Below are 15,831 nucleotides of genomic sequence, written 5' to 3' on the forward strand. Positions count from 1 at the left end.
GGTACCTGTTCCCGAATGTTCCTGCCCCACTTATCCACCATTACCTTCACCTGGTCCAGTCTGCGGTTTGGTCCGACAGGGTTCTCCCCTGCTGCTCTTGGCTCCCATTTGGAAACTCTATCTATACACACACACTCAAAAACAAACACACAAAACAAGCAATATTTAGTTAGGGATCTCATTCTTTCTTCAAATGAAATATGGGTTAACTCCAAAATAAATGCATCATAGGTTAACTCAAAAGGGTTTGTTTCTTCGCCATCAAAATATTTTGTCATTTCTTTATGTGATTTAGAATTCTGTACCCATACAGTATTTCCCCCTATTTCCCCCTGTGTTTTATCCCAAGTATAACCAATTCACCTACGACTCCATTGGTCAAATTGCTCCTTCCAAAATAATGTGCTAACCTGCAGGAATAGTTTCTTACTTCTATCTCACATAACTCATGGATTTACATCTGACTTTTACAAACCATGGCATATTAATTCATATTAATTTAGTACTTTGCCAAACAATGTGTTGTAAAGCAGGGTTTTCTCCACACACAGTAGAGCCCTCCTTGTCACTAAGACAAGGTTTTCTCCACACACAGTAGAGCCCTCCCCGGAGTCACAAGACAAGGTTTTCTCCACACACAGTAGGCCCTCCTTGTCACTAAGACAAGGTTTTCTCCACACACAGTAGAGCCCTCCTTGTCACTAAGACAAGGTTTTCTCACACACAGTAGAGCCCTCCTTGTCACTAAGACAAGGTTTTCTCCACACACAGTAGAGCCCTCCTTGTCACTAAGACAAGGTTTTCTCCACACACAGTAGAGCCCTCCTTGTCACTAAGACAAGGTTTTCTCCACACACAGTAGAGCCCTCCTTGTCACTAAGACAAGGTTTTCTCCACACACACAAAGTAGAGCCCTCCTTGTCACTAAGACAAGGTTTTCTCCACACACACCTCCTTGTCACTAAGACAAGGTTTTCTCCACAGTAGAGCCCTCCTTGTCACTAAGACAAGGTTTTCTCCACACACAGTAGAGCCCTCCTTGTCACTAAGACAAGGTTTTCTCCACACACAGTAGAGCCCTCCTTGTCACTAAGACAAGGTTTTCTCCACACACAGTAGAGCCCTCCTTGTCACTAAGACAAGGTTTTCTCCACACACAGTAGAGCCCTCCTTGTCACTAAGACAAGGTTTTCTCCACACACAGTAGAGCCCTCCTTGTCACTAAGACAAGGTTTTCTCCACACACAGTAGAGCCCTCCTTGTCACTAAGACAAGGTTTTCTCCAAGGTTTTTGTCACTAAGACAAGGTTTTCTCCACACACAGTAGAGCCCTCCTTGTCACTAAGACAAGGTTTTCTCCACACACAGTAGAGCCCTCCTTGTCACTAAGACAAGGTTTGTCACTAAGACAAGGTTTTCTCCACACACAGTAGAGCCCTCCTTGTCACTAAGACAAGGTTTTCTCCACACACAGTAGAGCCCTCCTTGTCACTAAGACAAGGTTTTCTCCACACACAGTAGAGCCCTCCTTGTCACTAAGATAAGGTTTTCTCCACACACAGTAGAGCCCTCCTTGTCACTAAGACAAGGTTTTCTTCACACACAGTAGAGCCCTCCTTGTCACTAAGACAAGGTTTTCTCTACACACAGTAGAGCCCTCCTTGTCACTAAGACAAGGTTTTCTTCACACACAGTAGAGCCCTCCTTGTCACTAAGACAAGGTTTTCTCCACACACAGTAGAGCCCTCCTTGTCACTAAGACAAGGTTTTCTTCACACACAGTAGAGCCCTCCTTGTCACTAAGACAAGGTTTTCTCCACACACAGTAGAGCCCTCCTTGTCACTAAGACAAGGTTTTCTTCACACATAGTAGAGCCCTCCGTGTCACTAAGACAAGGTTTTCTTCACACACAGAGCCCTCCTTGTCACTAAGAGCTCACCTCCTTGTCACTAAGACAAGGTTTTCTCCACACACAGTAGAGCCCTCCTTGTCACTAAGACAAGGTTTTCTTCACACATAGTAGAGCCCTCCGTGTCACTAAGACAAGGTCTTCTTCACACACAGTGAAACTCACACACAGTGAAACTCACACACAGTGAATTTTCCTCTACACACAGTAGTCTTCTGTGACTATAACAATATCTATATTTGAACATGCACTTTAGAGACGTCAGTCTCAACCTTAATTTTATTGTTCGGAATGGCGTATTTGTCCACTGACGCTGACTGGAGGGGAGGGTCCGAGGCGGGTCCCTTCTGCTCCACTCAGGCGGAGTGTGGGCTCCCCAAGCCACATCTAATGCAGCCCCTGCGTGTAGTTAACCTTGGAGTCCCAGGAGCGATCAGCGAACGGAGTTAGCCATCCCATTCTCATCGACAAGAATTGTTGTGGAATTTCTCATCAAAAGGAAGAGAGATGGCAGATTTTTCAAAACAACAACTTTTTATTAGAAGATTTGCAAATCTGGAGCTGGTTAACAATCCATTCAACAACAGAGCAGAGTTAAGAGCCCAACAAACGAGTTGAGTCTCAGCCTTTATATGACATTACAACCTCTGTTTATGTGGCAGTTTAGCAGGTGTGTGAGATCATGGTGGGAACATCGCACACAAAGTGAAAACACCAGTTGTGTTACTCCTTTCTGCTGATAGACTTGTCGCTGATGCTCAAGCTAGTCTCTGTTCTCTTATCTCCACACAGCTGTGCCTTTGAAAGATACGAAAAGAACTGGATGAACCAAAACCTGTGGTCACTCTCAGAGGCTCTTTGTCTTTGGCCGAGCGACCAAGTTGCTCAGAAAATAGAGGAAGAACACTGGCTTTTTCTTACATGAGAGAAACAGCCAGTGGAAATGTACAGGTTTTAAGTCTCATACAGAGCAGGTACATAACAAAGTTTGTCATTTTGCCACCACAGTTTACAGCATAGAAATAGAATGAATAGAATGGGCTTGGAAGCTCTAACCCTGGCAATCTGGTAACTCATAGGTACACTCGCAATTGCTGCCTGGTATTGTGATTCAATCATTTCCATTGTATTTTGGAATGGTCTATCAGCTGATGCTGGATTTCCATGGTCATGTAGAATGTTCATTCAAATGATGCTAACTTATGTGGATCAAACAATGGAATGTATTTTTGTAATGTCAACAAATCACAACACAGATTGAAGGGTACACTTCTTGCTTTTATTTCCTGGCATGGGTGCACTCAAAATGGCTGCCAGTCCACCCATTATGCCATCATTGACTTGACTGAAGACACACTTTCTATTAATTTCATTTCTATGGTTTACTGTGCAATCCTTAGGATCTCAGCCTATGGAGCCGCAGGTGGCAAAGGAGCAAAGAACCACAACAAGCGCTCCCACGGGGTCTTCATCTCAGCTATCTTCCCTCTTGAGAAGGGAGACATCATGTATATACTGGTGGGACATCAGGGGGAGGATGCCTGTCCAGGGGTGAGTCGTAGAGGGGAGAGTTAGGATACCTCGGGTGGCATTATGGGTGGATAAACAGTCACACTTTATTTGGATAGTCCGGATTTTTCATCTGTAGATGCTCTACAGATGGTCATACTATCAACAAACTATTTGTTGAAAAGCAACTGATTGCTAAGGTTAGGGTTAGGGTTAGGTTAAGATAAAGTTTAAAGTTAGGGTTAGGGTTAGGGTTAAGTTTAGGGTTAGAATAAGGTTTAAGGTTAGAGTTAGAGCTAGGGTTTGGGTAAGGGTTAAGTTTAGGGTTAGAATAAGGTTTAAGGTTAGAGTTAGAGCTAGGGTTAGGGTAAGGGTAAGGGTAAGGGTTAAGTTTAGGGTTAGAATAAGGTTTAAGGTTAGAGTTAGAGCTAGGGTTAGGGTAAGGGTAAGGGTTAAGTTTAGGGTTAGAATAAGGTTTAAGGTTAGAGTTTAGGGTTTGGGTAGAATTTAGGTTAGAATAAGGTTTAAGGTTAGAGTTAGAGCTAGGGTTAGGGTAAGGGTAAGGGTTAAGTTTAGGGTTAGAATAAGGTTTAAGGTTAGAGTTAGAGCTAGGCTTAGGGTAAGGGTAAGGGTTAAGTTTAGGGTTAGAATAAGGTTTAAGGTTAGAGTTAGAGCTAGGGTTTGGGTAAGGGTAAGGGTTAAGTTTAGGGTTAGAATAAGGTTTAAGGTTAGAGTTAGAGCTAGAGCTAGGGTTAGGGTAAGGGTAAGGGTTAAGTTTAGGGTTAGAATAAGGTTTAAGGTTAGAGTTAGAGCTAGGGTTAGGGTAAGGGTAAGGGTTAAGTTTAGGGTTAGAATAAGGTTTAAGGTTAGAGTTAGAGCTAGGGTTAGGGTAAGGGTAAGGGTAAGGGTTAAGTTTAGGGTTAGAATAAGGTTTAAGGTTAGAGTTAGAGCTAGGGTTAGGTAAGGGTAAGGGTTAAGTTTAGGGTTAGAATAAGGTTTAAGGTTAGAGTTAGATCTAGGGTTAGGGTAAGGGTAAGGGTTAAGTTTAGGGTTAGAATAAGGTTTAAGGTTAGAGTTAGAGCTAGGGTTAGGGTAAGGGTAAGGGTTAAGTTTAGGGTTAGAATAAGGTTTAAGGTTAGAGTTAGAGCTAGGGTTAGGGTAAGGGTAAGGGTTAAGTTTAGGGTTAGAATAAGGTTTAAGGTTAGAGTTAGAGCTAGGGTTAGGGTAAGGGTAAGGGTTAAGTTTAGGGTTAGAATAAGGTTTAAGGTTAGAGTTAGAGCTAGGGTTAGGGTAAGGGTAAGGGTTAAGTTTAGGGTTAGAATAAGGTTTAAGGTTAGAGTTAGAGCTAGGGTTAGGTAAGGGTAAGGGTTAAGTTTAGGGTTAGAATAAGGTTTAAGGTTAGAGTTAGAGCTAGGGTTAGGGTAAGGGTAAGGGTTAAGTTTAGGGTTAGAATAAGGTTTAAGGTTAGAGTTAGAGCTAGGGTTTGGGTAAGGGTAAGGGTTAAGTTTAGGGTTAGAATAAGGTTTAAGGTTAGAGTTAGAGCTAGGGTTTGGGTAAGGGTAAGGGTTAAGTTTAGGGTTAGAATAAGGTTTAAGGTTAGAGTTAGAGCTAGGGTTTGGGTAAGGGTAAGGGTTAAGTTTAGGGTTAGAATAAGGTTTAAGGTTAGAGTTAGAGCTAAGGTTTGGGTAAGGGTAAGGGTTAAGTTTAGGGTTAGAATAAGGTTTAAGGTTAGAGTTAGAGCTAGGGTTAGGGTAAGGGTAAGGGTTAAGTTTAGGGTTAGAATAAGGTTTAAGGTTAGAGTTAGAGCTAGGGTTAGGGTAAGGGTAAGGGTTAAGTTTAGGGTTAGAATAAGGTTTAAGGTTAGAGTTAGAGCTAGGGTTAGGGTAAGGGTAAGGGTAAGGGTTAAGTTTAGGGTTAGAATAAGGTTTAAGGTTAGAGTTAGAGCTAGGGTTAGGGTAAGGGTAAGGTTTAAGGTTAGAGTTAGAGCTAGGGTTAGGGTAAGGTTAAGGTTAGAGTTAGAGCTAGGGTTAGGGTAAGGGTAAGGGTTAAGGTTAGAGTTAGAGCTAGGGTTAGGGTTAGAATAAGGTTTAAGGTTAGAGTTAGAGCTAGGGTTAGGGTAAGGTTTAAGGTTAGAGTTAGAGCTAGGTAAGGGTAAGGGTTAAGGTTAGAGTTAGAGCTAGGGTTAGGGTAAGGTTTAAGGTTAGAGTTAGAGCTAGGTAAGGGTAAGGGTTAAGGTTAGAGTTAGAGCTAGGGTTAGGGTAAGGTTTAAGGTTAGAGTTAGAGCTAGGGTTAGGGTAAGGGTAAGGGTTAAGTTTAGGGTTAGAATAAGGTTTAAGGTTAGAGTTAGAGCTAGGGTTAGGGTAAGGGTAAGGGTTAAGTTTAGGGTTAGAATAAGGTTTAAGGTTAGAGTTAGAGCTAGGATTTGGGTAAGGGTAAGGGTTAAGTTTAGGGTTAGAATAAGGTTTAAGGTTAGAGTTAGAGCTAGGGTTAGGGTAAGGGTAAGGGTTAAGTTTAGGGTTAGAATAAGGTTTAAGGTTAGAGTTAGAGCTAGGGTTAGGGTAAGGGTAAGGGTTAAGTTTAGGGTTAGAATAAGGTTTAAGGTTAGAGTTAGAGCTAGGGTTAGGGTAAGGGTAAGGGTTAAGTTTAGGGTTAGAATAAGGTTTAAGGTTAGAGTTAGAGCTAGGGTTTGGGTAAGGGTAAGGGTTAAGTTTAGGGTTAGAATAAGGTTTAAGGTTAGAGTTAGAGCTAGGGTTTGGGTTAGTAGATAGTTAGTCGACATGTTACTGAGTCTGTAAATAGTCTATAGAGCGTCTACAGATGGACTATCCAAATAAAGTGTTTCCGGATAACCTGCTGTTCAAATATGTCTGATTCATATCAGTGAGCGTTTACTTTCCTTTCAACTTTCTGCTATCTTGGGTGCCATCCTGAAGTATGTATCTCCTGATGGTATTGAAAAGAACATCTCAGACTTGCAGCCACTTCTCTCTCTGATCTAACCACATTCAAATGTTCTCTGTAGAGAAATCCCCTGACACAGAAGATCTGCCTGGGGGAATCGTCGGTGATAGAAGATGAGTTGACTGGTGAAGAGTGGGCAGGAGGAGGAGGGGGAGGCGGAGGAGCCACCTATATCTACAAGGTAAGACCTAACTTGAAAGCCATGATGGTGTCCATCGGAAGCACATGTAGCTGTTCGATATGAACCGATGGATGAGCTTAGAAGATCTTCTGACGCCATTCTAAAATATGATTTATCATGGTATTTTATCTACAGATGTAGTGTTACAAGCAGTAGAGGACAGAGTTTATGTTAACTGGTTTGTATGACAAGAACCCTTTAATCCAGAGGTTTTATCTCTTTGAAACGCTGGACTGGACCCTCAGTTGCACTATGGACTATGGCAGAGGGTAGAGTGGTCCTCGTAAAAGCTGAGTGCAGTTAAAAATGGTATTTTCCTGTGTTTTATATATATTTCCACACTATGAGGTTGGAACAATACTGTGAAATTGTGAAAATTATGATAATGGACTTTTAGGATTCTATTTTTGGCAAGTGTTAAGGCGGCGCTAGTGTCAAATGCACGTTAGTTTGCAATTTTATCATTTAAAAACTGGCATGTCCAGCCCTAATGCCAGGTTCAGCTATTTACCTGTCTAATATCATTTTGCTTGCACTCAGATGGGTGGCTGGAAATATTTAAGGTGTGTCCTTAAAAACATAATCCAATGTGCTAATTTCCGAAAGCCCTCCGTCGGGCCTAAAGCCCTCCGTCGGGCCTACTATAACGAAGGCTGGTTCAACGGTGTCTTTAATCCTGGACATTTTATGACGTCATTACATTTGACATTTATTTATTATTGTTGTTGTTAAAAAAAACTGATTGCTTGTTTTTCATAAAATTGTATTACAACCAAACTTATTAGAATTATTAACCTACCTGGTTTTAAGGTGACAATGTACATGGGACACTTATAATGCAACTTGTAAAGATGTGTGAAGGCGATCTGATCTCTAAGATGGTTCCGACTATGTTCATAAAACATAGGCCTATTTGGGAGCAGTACAACGGTGAGTGGACATTCTCCCTTTCTACAGTGCCTTGCGAAAGTATTCGGCCCCCTTGAACTTTGCGACCTTTTGCCACATTTCATGCTTCAAACATAAAGATATAAAACTGTATTTTTTTGTGAAGAATCAACAAAAAGTGGGACACAATCATGAAGTGGATCATCTCTGAATGATCCAATGTTGACCTAAATGACTAATGATGATAAATACAATCCACCTGTGTGTAATCAAGTCTCCGTATAAATGCACTTGCACTGTGATATTCTCAGAGGTCCGTTAAAAGCGCAGAGAGCATCATGAAGAACAAGGAACACACCATGCAGGTCCGAGATACTGTTGTGAAGAAGTTTAAAGCCGGATTTGGATACAAAAAGATTTCCCAAGCTTTAAACATCCCAATGAGCACTGTGCAAGCGATAATATTGAAATGGAAGGAGTATCAGACCACTGCAAATCTACCAAGACCTGGCCCTCCCTCTAAACTTTCAGCTCATACAAGGAGAAGACTGATCAGAGATGCAGCCAAGAGGCCCATGATCACTCTGGATGAACTGCAGAGATCTACAGCTGAGGTGGGAGACTCTGTCCATAGGACCACAATCAGTCGTATATTACACAAATCTGGCCTTTATGGAAGAGTTGCAAGAAGAAAGCCATTTCTTAAAGATATCCATAAAAAGTGTCGTTTAAATTTTGCCACAAGCCACCTGGGAGCCACACCAAACATGTGGAAGAAGGTGCTCTGGTCAGATGAAACCAAAATTGAACTTTTTGGCAACAATGCAAAACGTTATGTTTGGCGTAAAAGCAACACAGCTCATCACCATGAACACACCATCCCCACTGTCAAACATGGTGGTGGCAGCATCATGGTTTGGGCCTGCTTTTCTTCAGCAGGGACAGGGAAGATGGTTAAAATGGATGGGAAGATGGATAGAGCCAAATACAGGACCATTCTGGAAGAAAACCTGATGGAGTCTGCAAAAGACCTGAGACTGGGACGGAGATTTGTCTTCCAACAAGACAATGATCCAAAACATAAAGCAAAATCTACAATGGAATGGTTCAAAAATAAACATATCCAGGTGTTAGAATGGCCAAGTCAAAGTCCAGACCTGAATCCAATCGAGAATCTGTGGAAAGAACTGAGAACTGCTGTTCACAAATGCTCTCCATCCAACCTCACTGAGCTCGAGCTGTTTTCTAAGGAGGAATGGGAAAAAATTCCAGTCTCTCGATGTGCAAAACTGATAGAGACATACCCCAAGCGACTTACAGCTGTAATCGCAGCAAAAGGTGGCGCTACAAAGTATTAACTTAAGGGGGCTGAATAATTTTGCACGCCCAATTTTTCAGTTTTTGATTTGTTAAAAAGGTTTGAAATATCCAATAAATGTCGTTCCAATTCATGATTGTGTCCCACTTGTTGTTGATTCTTCACAAAAAAATTAAGTTTTATATCTTTATGTTTGAAGCCTGAAATGTGGCAAAAGGTCGCAAAGTTCAAGGGGGCCGAATACTTTCGCAAGGCACTGTATTTATTCAGGATCTTTGTCCAGCTACTGTGAAAAGATTTGGATGTGCCTAAAATCTGCTGGATCTGCTTTGTTTTAATATTAAAATAAGTTGTTGTTTTGTTTAGAATTTGATTCGAATTATTCATTTTCTTTTTAGGCCTTATCAATAATAAAAATAGTGTCGATGCTAAGCCATAATGCTAAGCCACAATGCTAAGCCATAATTCAATTTACAGTAGGACTAGCCCCTGCTAGAATGCTGTTGAAGCCGTGCAATTACTTAGAACAATATGGACTGCAAATGGGTTGAAGTGAATGTATTTATCAAAAATAGGTCTACATTTTTTGGGGTTTCTGTAAGCTATTTAACAAACTATAATGGACTAACATTGGAACTGATACAAAGGCAGTACATAAAAGACCATAAATACACAACTTGAAGCAACCACATACAATATTTCACTATGGAGCACGTCCTGATTGGCCAGTGAGGGGCCAAGCCTAGACACACCCACAACTTGTTTATTCATTCAGCCCTTTCACGCCAACGCCAGCAAATGTGCTGATAATTGTGATATTGACAATAGTAAAAATATTACTGACAACCTCCTGAAACTATAGCTCTACCGCCTGCGCTTAGATTTACCATTGTGTTAGGTTTGTTAAAATAAAGCCCCCTAGTGTAAGCTTTTTTTTCAGCCTGTTTTGGTGGGATGGAGTTTTTGTCTGCCTAGTGACATTACCGGGCGATAAATTTCAATCCTCTCTGCCAATAACCCACTCAGACCACTTCCAGACAGTCCTAGCAAAATTATTGCTTAAGAAACTGCTCTTTGCTAAGAAGCTATTTTTGTTTATTTTTGACCATTGAAAACAATCACAGTAAGATACTTAATTGTTAGGCAGAAATAACTTGACATTGAGATACAAATGGCTGCATTGGACCTTTTAAGCTGCTATTGTGTTTGACTGTGACCCCTGTGACCCCTGCCAGATGGAGGGTGGGGTGCTGGTGCCTCTACTGATAGCGGCTGGTGGTGGAGGGAAGGCCTACCTGGAGGACCCAGAGAGCAGCTTGGACCAGATCCCTCTGGAGCAGTATGAGAACGACACAGTGGCCTCCAGCTCCAATGGCAAGACTGGAGCAGCAGGTTGGTTGGGTTTCCCCCCTCACTTCACCCCTCCACTTTTCCCTTCCCTCTGAGATTCTCTTCACAGAGCTAGCTATCTGCTCCTTGAAAACACATGGCTTTCATTTCTCTGACTGCTAAAGCTCCTACTTGAGCGTCTCCAGTAGAAGGTGTCAGAGAAAGGGCAGGAGTGCATGTGTTTATATCAAGAAGCTGGCCCTGACCCCTGGTTATCCTATGGGTCTGCTTATAATCTTGGTTGCAGCCTTTTGACCTATGCAACCATTGAAAAGGAAGAAAAGGCATAGTGTATATGGCAATACTGTATTAATGTACTTGGAAAAGACTCATGGAACATTCCCTGTAAATCCTCCTTGACCAGCAAGTTCTTATGGAGAATTTATCGACCTATCTTATGCAAACATCAATAGAAGAAGTGTTTAGAGAGAGTGATGGCTAAATGAGGTGTGTGTGTGTGTGTGCTTCAGGGGGAGGTGGAGGCTGGAAGGACTCCTCCAGCCACCTGTGGGCAGGGAAGTCTCTCCTGGAGGGAGCAGAGGGGGGTTCTTCCTGCCCCCAAGCCTTATCCAAACTGTCCTGGGCCACCTTCGGGGGGTTTGGAGGGGGAGGGGGAGCCTGCACTGCTGGAGGAGGAGGAGGCGGATACAGAGGTAATCTAACACACACTCATAATAATATTTACTGCTTTCCTTATGTGCCATACTGTACTGCTAGGGGTGTTATAATAGGATTTAAGATCCTCCCTCTGTAGCCTCCAGCTCTTTTCTAGCTGTGATGAATCTGACAAATACATTTATGCTGGAGAATTTTCATTGGCCCCAAGGAAAGGCGAAGGCTGATAACATTCACTGCTTTTCTGCCTTTATCTGGTATGATTTACTAGTCTGGATTGGTGACAGAATGAACATCCCTCTCTGAATGTTGTGATATTATGATACAGGTTAAACTCATACTGAGATCATGAAAGACCCTGCTTTTTGTGTTGTCTGGGGAAGAAAGTTCTACTTAATTGACTGATAAGATTGGAGGTCCGTTTGCCTCCTCTGAAAAACATGGCACACACTGAGAGGAGATGTGTACAGACTGAGAAAAACGTGATTTCTTTCAACATCGTTAATATACCACACATACTCCCCCTACCCAGACCGTCTTTGACCAAAATAAAGATTGCCATTTATAATGTGAGCATATGTTATGCAAGCAATAATAAACCATTGTTATTATTAGCTCAAACATAGACTTTTACAATCTCTCTACATTCACTTATCTTTGATATCGTGTTTCATCTAAATCAAGGTGGCGATGCTGCGCTGATTGATGACATCACAGCGGGCGGTCATGATGGCATCTCCTTTGTTAATCCCATGGGGGAAATATTTCTCCATCCGCTGGCAGGTAAGGCTTTCTCCTCCTTCATCAGTGTCACTGGGGGCCAGAAGGGAGGAGGGGGAGAGCAGAGAGCGAGCCAAGGCCGTAAAACAGAGGTTTGTGTGTCTCCGCCACCTGATTCTCGTTCAGTGGGAGAAGAAGGGAGGAGGGGGAGAGCAGAGAGCGAGCCAAGGCCGTAACACAGAGGTTTGTGTGTCTCCGCCACCTGATTCTCGTTCAGTGGGAGAAGAAGGGAGGAGGGGGAGAGCAGAGAGCGAGCCAAGGCCGTAACACAGAGGTTTGTGTGTCTCCGCCACCTGATTCTCGTTCAGTGGGAGAAGAAGGGAGGAGGGGGAGAGCAGAGAGCGAGCCAAGGCCGTAACACAGAGGTTTGTGTGTCTCCGCCACCTGATTCTCGTTCAGTGGGAGAAGAAGGGAGGAGGGGGAGAGCAGAGAGCGAGCCAAGGCCGTAACACAGAGGTTTGTGTGTCTCCGCCACCTGATTCTCGTTCAGTGGGAGAAGAAGGGAGGAGGGGGAGAGCAGAGAGCGAGCCAAGGCCGTAACACAGAGGTTTGTGTGTCTCCACCACCTGATTCTCGTTCAGTGGGAGAAGAAGGGAGGAGGGGGAGAGCAGAGAGCGAGCCAAGGCCGTAACACAGAGGTTTGTGTGTCTCCACCACCTGATTCTCGTTCAGTGGGAGAAGAAGGGAGGAGGGGGAGAGCAGAGAGCGAGCCAAGGCCGTAACACAGAGGTTTGTGTGTCTCCACCACTTGATTCTCGTTCAGTGGGAGAAGAAGGGCTCCTCATCCCTCAGACACTAGTTAACTCATTCAGGGGCCTCACGGATCCTGTTGATCCCGGCGCCATGCAACCTTCTCTTTTTTCAAGGATGTAGAGGAACAGACAGCCCCTCAATTCTTTACGGCACGACAATGTCATTTGAGTCCAATGCTTGTGCCGCCAATGCAGGATAGAATACAAAGCAGTTCTCTGTGTAGTGACAGACAAGAAAAAGACACAAACTAAAACAGTTAACTGACTCATGGCCATGCATGTACCGACTTTACAGTGAAACCATGATTTGTTTTAGTTGACCGTAGTTAAGAATTGAAGTCCAGTGTTTGACAACGTTATGAAGAAGAGAAAGAACACTGATTGCAAAACAGCTTCTCTTTTTAGCCATAGATATGGCTAAGTTGACCAGTGCTTCTGCTACAGCATTCTTCTTGTGAGATTCATGTGGTGAACTTCCTCTGTCATTCTCCCCACTCAGCCATGGAGAGCCATGGAGAATGTGAGATCAAGGTGCAGCTCAACTGCGGTCACTGCCAGACCCAGAGCTGCAAATGGGACGAGGACACTCAACTCATCATCTGCCTCTGTCACAACGAGGAGGTACTGGCCAGTGACAACGTCACCTGCACAGGTAACAGTCAAGTAAAAACCCTCATTTTACTAGATCTGTTTTGGGATCATATATACTAAATTTAAAACTCTGTCCTTGAGAATTTCACAGATCTACCACTGTGTTTCTCTTGAAATGGTACACTCATAAAAGGAGAGAAATTGAGAAATGTTACGGAAGGAACTACCTCTCGAGTAATCCCATTGTCTTTGATGCATTGTTATGATCTGAGTGGTTCTCCATCTTTCTCTGTTAACCCTGACCTCTGACCCCCCAGCAGCCCATCAGGGCCTCGCTCCAGAAGGCCAGCTGTCCTTGTCCCTCATCCTAGCTGTGGTGGCAACCATCGTGGTGACGGTCATCGTCCTGACCTGCGCCAGCCTCACCCTCAGTAAGAGCCTCTTCCAATTCTGTGTTGATTCTGTGCCCTCCACCTTTCACCGTCTGTGAGCTGTTTCTTTCCATGCCAATGATACTGTATTTAACTTTCTGACAATGAAAGCATCATGAAAAGGCAGGAGCTTGGCATTGTAAACCTTGATGTGGTTTAATGTTCTCTTTGTTCTCTTTGAGGGAAATGTGACGCTGGATGTGAGTGAATGGTGGAAGTCCATGATTCAACACTACATTTAACAGTCAGGAAGATACTTGTAGAAAATAGTACCAACGGCCTTTTAGGAAGTGTTGCTTATAATCCTCTTTTGGGAAATCCACATTGACAAAGATGGGTTTGTCTTGTCAGCCCTTGGGCATTATATTTCTTCCAGATATCAAGACTGGTAGAGACTGAACTGATTTGAACTGTGATACACATACTTTAGGAGGGGCTGAAGGGATTACTGTCTAGTCACCTTTCCCTCTTGCACTTTACTTCCACAAAATCTAAGATGTTTCTATCAGAGTGAAGGGGCTGGCTAAGTATTCATTTAGTGGTCTGGCACATTCGGATTGATGGTCCCAAGTATGTGCAATAACATACATGTACTGTTTATCTAGTCATGCTTAAAAGTGCCCATTGGACAAATCACCACACCAGTAACAATTCTTACCTTCTACACTTGTTTTATAATCACATGGGTTTATTTGAATTCAAAGTAAAACATGGTTTAATCGCTTAATGCTAATGATTGCACAATACGCCTGTTAAAAGGAATGATTAGGGAATGAGGGAAATGACTGCTATTAACTTTTAAGTTGTACCTATGATTATTCTGCTTTGGAAACATTGAGGAGTGAACGAAAGAATAATAATCTATTATACTAATATTAGTGTCTAACCTCGTCTTGCCAATGAGCGATCAATGATTCATATCATAATGAATGCTGCTACTGTGTTATATGTGTACTTTATATGTGCTCAAAAATTGACTGATTGTATTTTTCATTTTTGGGACAGAAATGTTTAACAGTGAGGGATAATTTTCTGTTTCTCTTTAACTGCTCCCTTTTTGACGACCGTGTGCTGCAGTATATGAGGGGAGGGGATTCTGGCAGTGTAGGACTCTTACTTCCCTGACAGTGCTGATTAAGGAGTGTCTAATCATGGAGTGTCTTATCATGACAGAATGTCAATTCAACATCTATTCCACATTGGTTCAACCAGTATGTGCCCAGTGGGATGGTATCATTTTTTCAGGAAAACTGATATCACCAAATATCAACATTCCCTCTGTGTCGGTATGAGATCCTCATATTTAGAGTTTGACTTGTGCACTAACTGTAACACACTGTGCTATGACTGAAGTGGAACTGTACTTTTTTCCAATGCTAAATCATTAAAACCTGTCATTAACACAAAGCTTCACTGTGGAGTGAAAGTCTCTTTGCGTAAGACCACAGAACTTTCCCATAAGCCTCAGAGGAAGTGATATCAGAGCTGCTTCCTGTCTCTAAGCACTGTCAATTCAAAAGGCATACTGTACAGTATCAATATATAGTTTCTCTATATCCTAACACACAACATGCATAACACACACAACACAACATACACACACTCAACTCAACAGAACACACACAACACAATACTGTAGTAAAACGCCAAATGGAACAATACAACACACACACTCAACTGAACCCAAAAGCCAGATGGTCAAGCAGCCCCACTGTAGTCCATGGTGAGGGCCCATCCAGGTGGAGACAGACCTCAGACAGTTAACATTGTCTCTTCACCTGAGCTCTCCCCCAAGTAGGTTGGTAGTCTGTCCACGGCCCCCCCACTCCTCCCCCCGAGCGTCGCGTCTGTCTGCACCTGCAGCTCGACGTCACGGCAGAGGGCACCTCTCACAACCACGCATCGCCCCCCCAGGGCCCCCACCCAGCCCCCCAGGCAGACTACCAACCTGCATCGGGGCCGCGGGCCGCCTCCACGGAGGGTGAGTCCTCGGTCCTCAACTCACAGACTCACAGCTAGTCACTGACTGGACCAGGGCCAGAGGTCAGAGGCCAGAGGTTAGAGGACAGACAGACATTAGGGTAGTGTGTCTGATGCAGGGATAGTGTGTTGTTATGTCTCTGATAGGTACAGTATAACAACAGTTTGAAGCCGAGGACTGTATGACAGTAACCAACACTGTCTTCCTGGTCTCTCTCTCCTGCAGTATACTACCGTAAGAAGAACCAGTTGCACGCGGTCAGGCTGCGTCTCCAGAGCCCAGAATACAAGCTGAGTAAGATCCGGTCATCCACCATCATGACAGATTACAACCCAAACTACTGCTTTGCTGGCAAGGCTGCTTCGCTGAGTGAGCTGAATGAAGTACCACGCAAGAACATCACCCTCCTCAGGTTGTCCACACACACAGTACAGCTGACTGAGCACTGAACTATAAGTAACAACATGCATTACATGATGGAGTGAAGCTCTGGGGTGAGGCTCTGGGGTGAGGCTCTGGGGTGAG

The 15,831-nt window shown here is 43.4% G+C and overlaps 1 protein-coding gene across 2 annotated transcripts in view; it reads left to right on the forward strand.

Annotated features, from left to right (window-relative positions):
- The window catches only part of LOC124001883 (leukocyte tyrosine kinase receptor-like), an 84,613-nt gene that overhangs the window by 57,028 nt on the left and 11,754 nt on the right, over positions 1 to 15,831 (forward strand). Inside the window, exons 13-20 of one of the 2 annotated variants that reach the window (XM_046309015.1) lie at positions 3,311 to 3,461; positions 6,442 to 6,561; positions 10,003 to 10,159; positions 10,627 to 10,809; positions 11,456 to 11,554; positions 12,803 to 12,955; positions 13,212 to 13,325; positions 15,532 to 15,718. In XM_046309015.1, the coding sequence (XP_046164971.1) occupies positions 3,311 to 3,461; positions 6,442 to 6,561; positions 10,003 to 10,159; positions 10,627 to 10,809; positions 11,456 to 11,554; positions 12,803 to 12,955; positions 13,212 to 13,325; positions 15,532 to 15,718 (1,164 nt within the window). The remainder of the gene's footprint in view (positions 1 to 3,310; positions 3,462 to 6,441; positions 6,562 to 10,002; positions 10,160 to 10,626; positions 10,810 to 11,455; positions 11,555 to 12,802; positions 12,956 to 13,211; positions 13,326 to 15,531; positions 15,719 to 15,831) is intronic. The other variant, XM_046309016.1, reaches the window with a different exon arrangement.

The sequence above is a fragment of the Oncorhynchus gorbuscha genome, linkage group LG17, assembly GCF_021184085.1.
Source record: "Oncorhynchus gorbuscha isolate QuinsamMale2020 ecotype Even-year linkage group LG17, OgorEven_v1.0, whole genome shotgun sequence".
Classification (NCBI taxonomy): domain Eukaryota; kingdom Metazoa; phylum Chordata; class Actinopteri; order Salmoniformes; family Salmonidae; genus Oncorhynchus; species Oncorhynchus gorbuscha.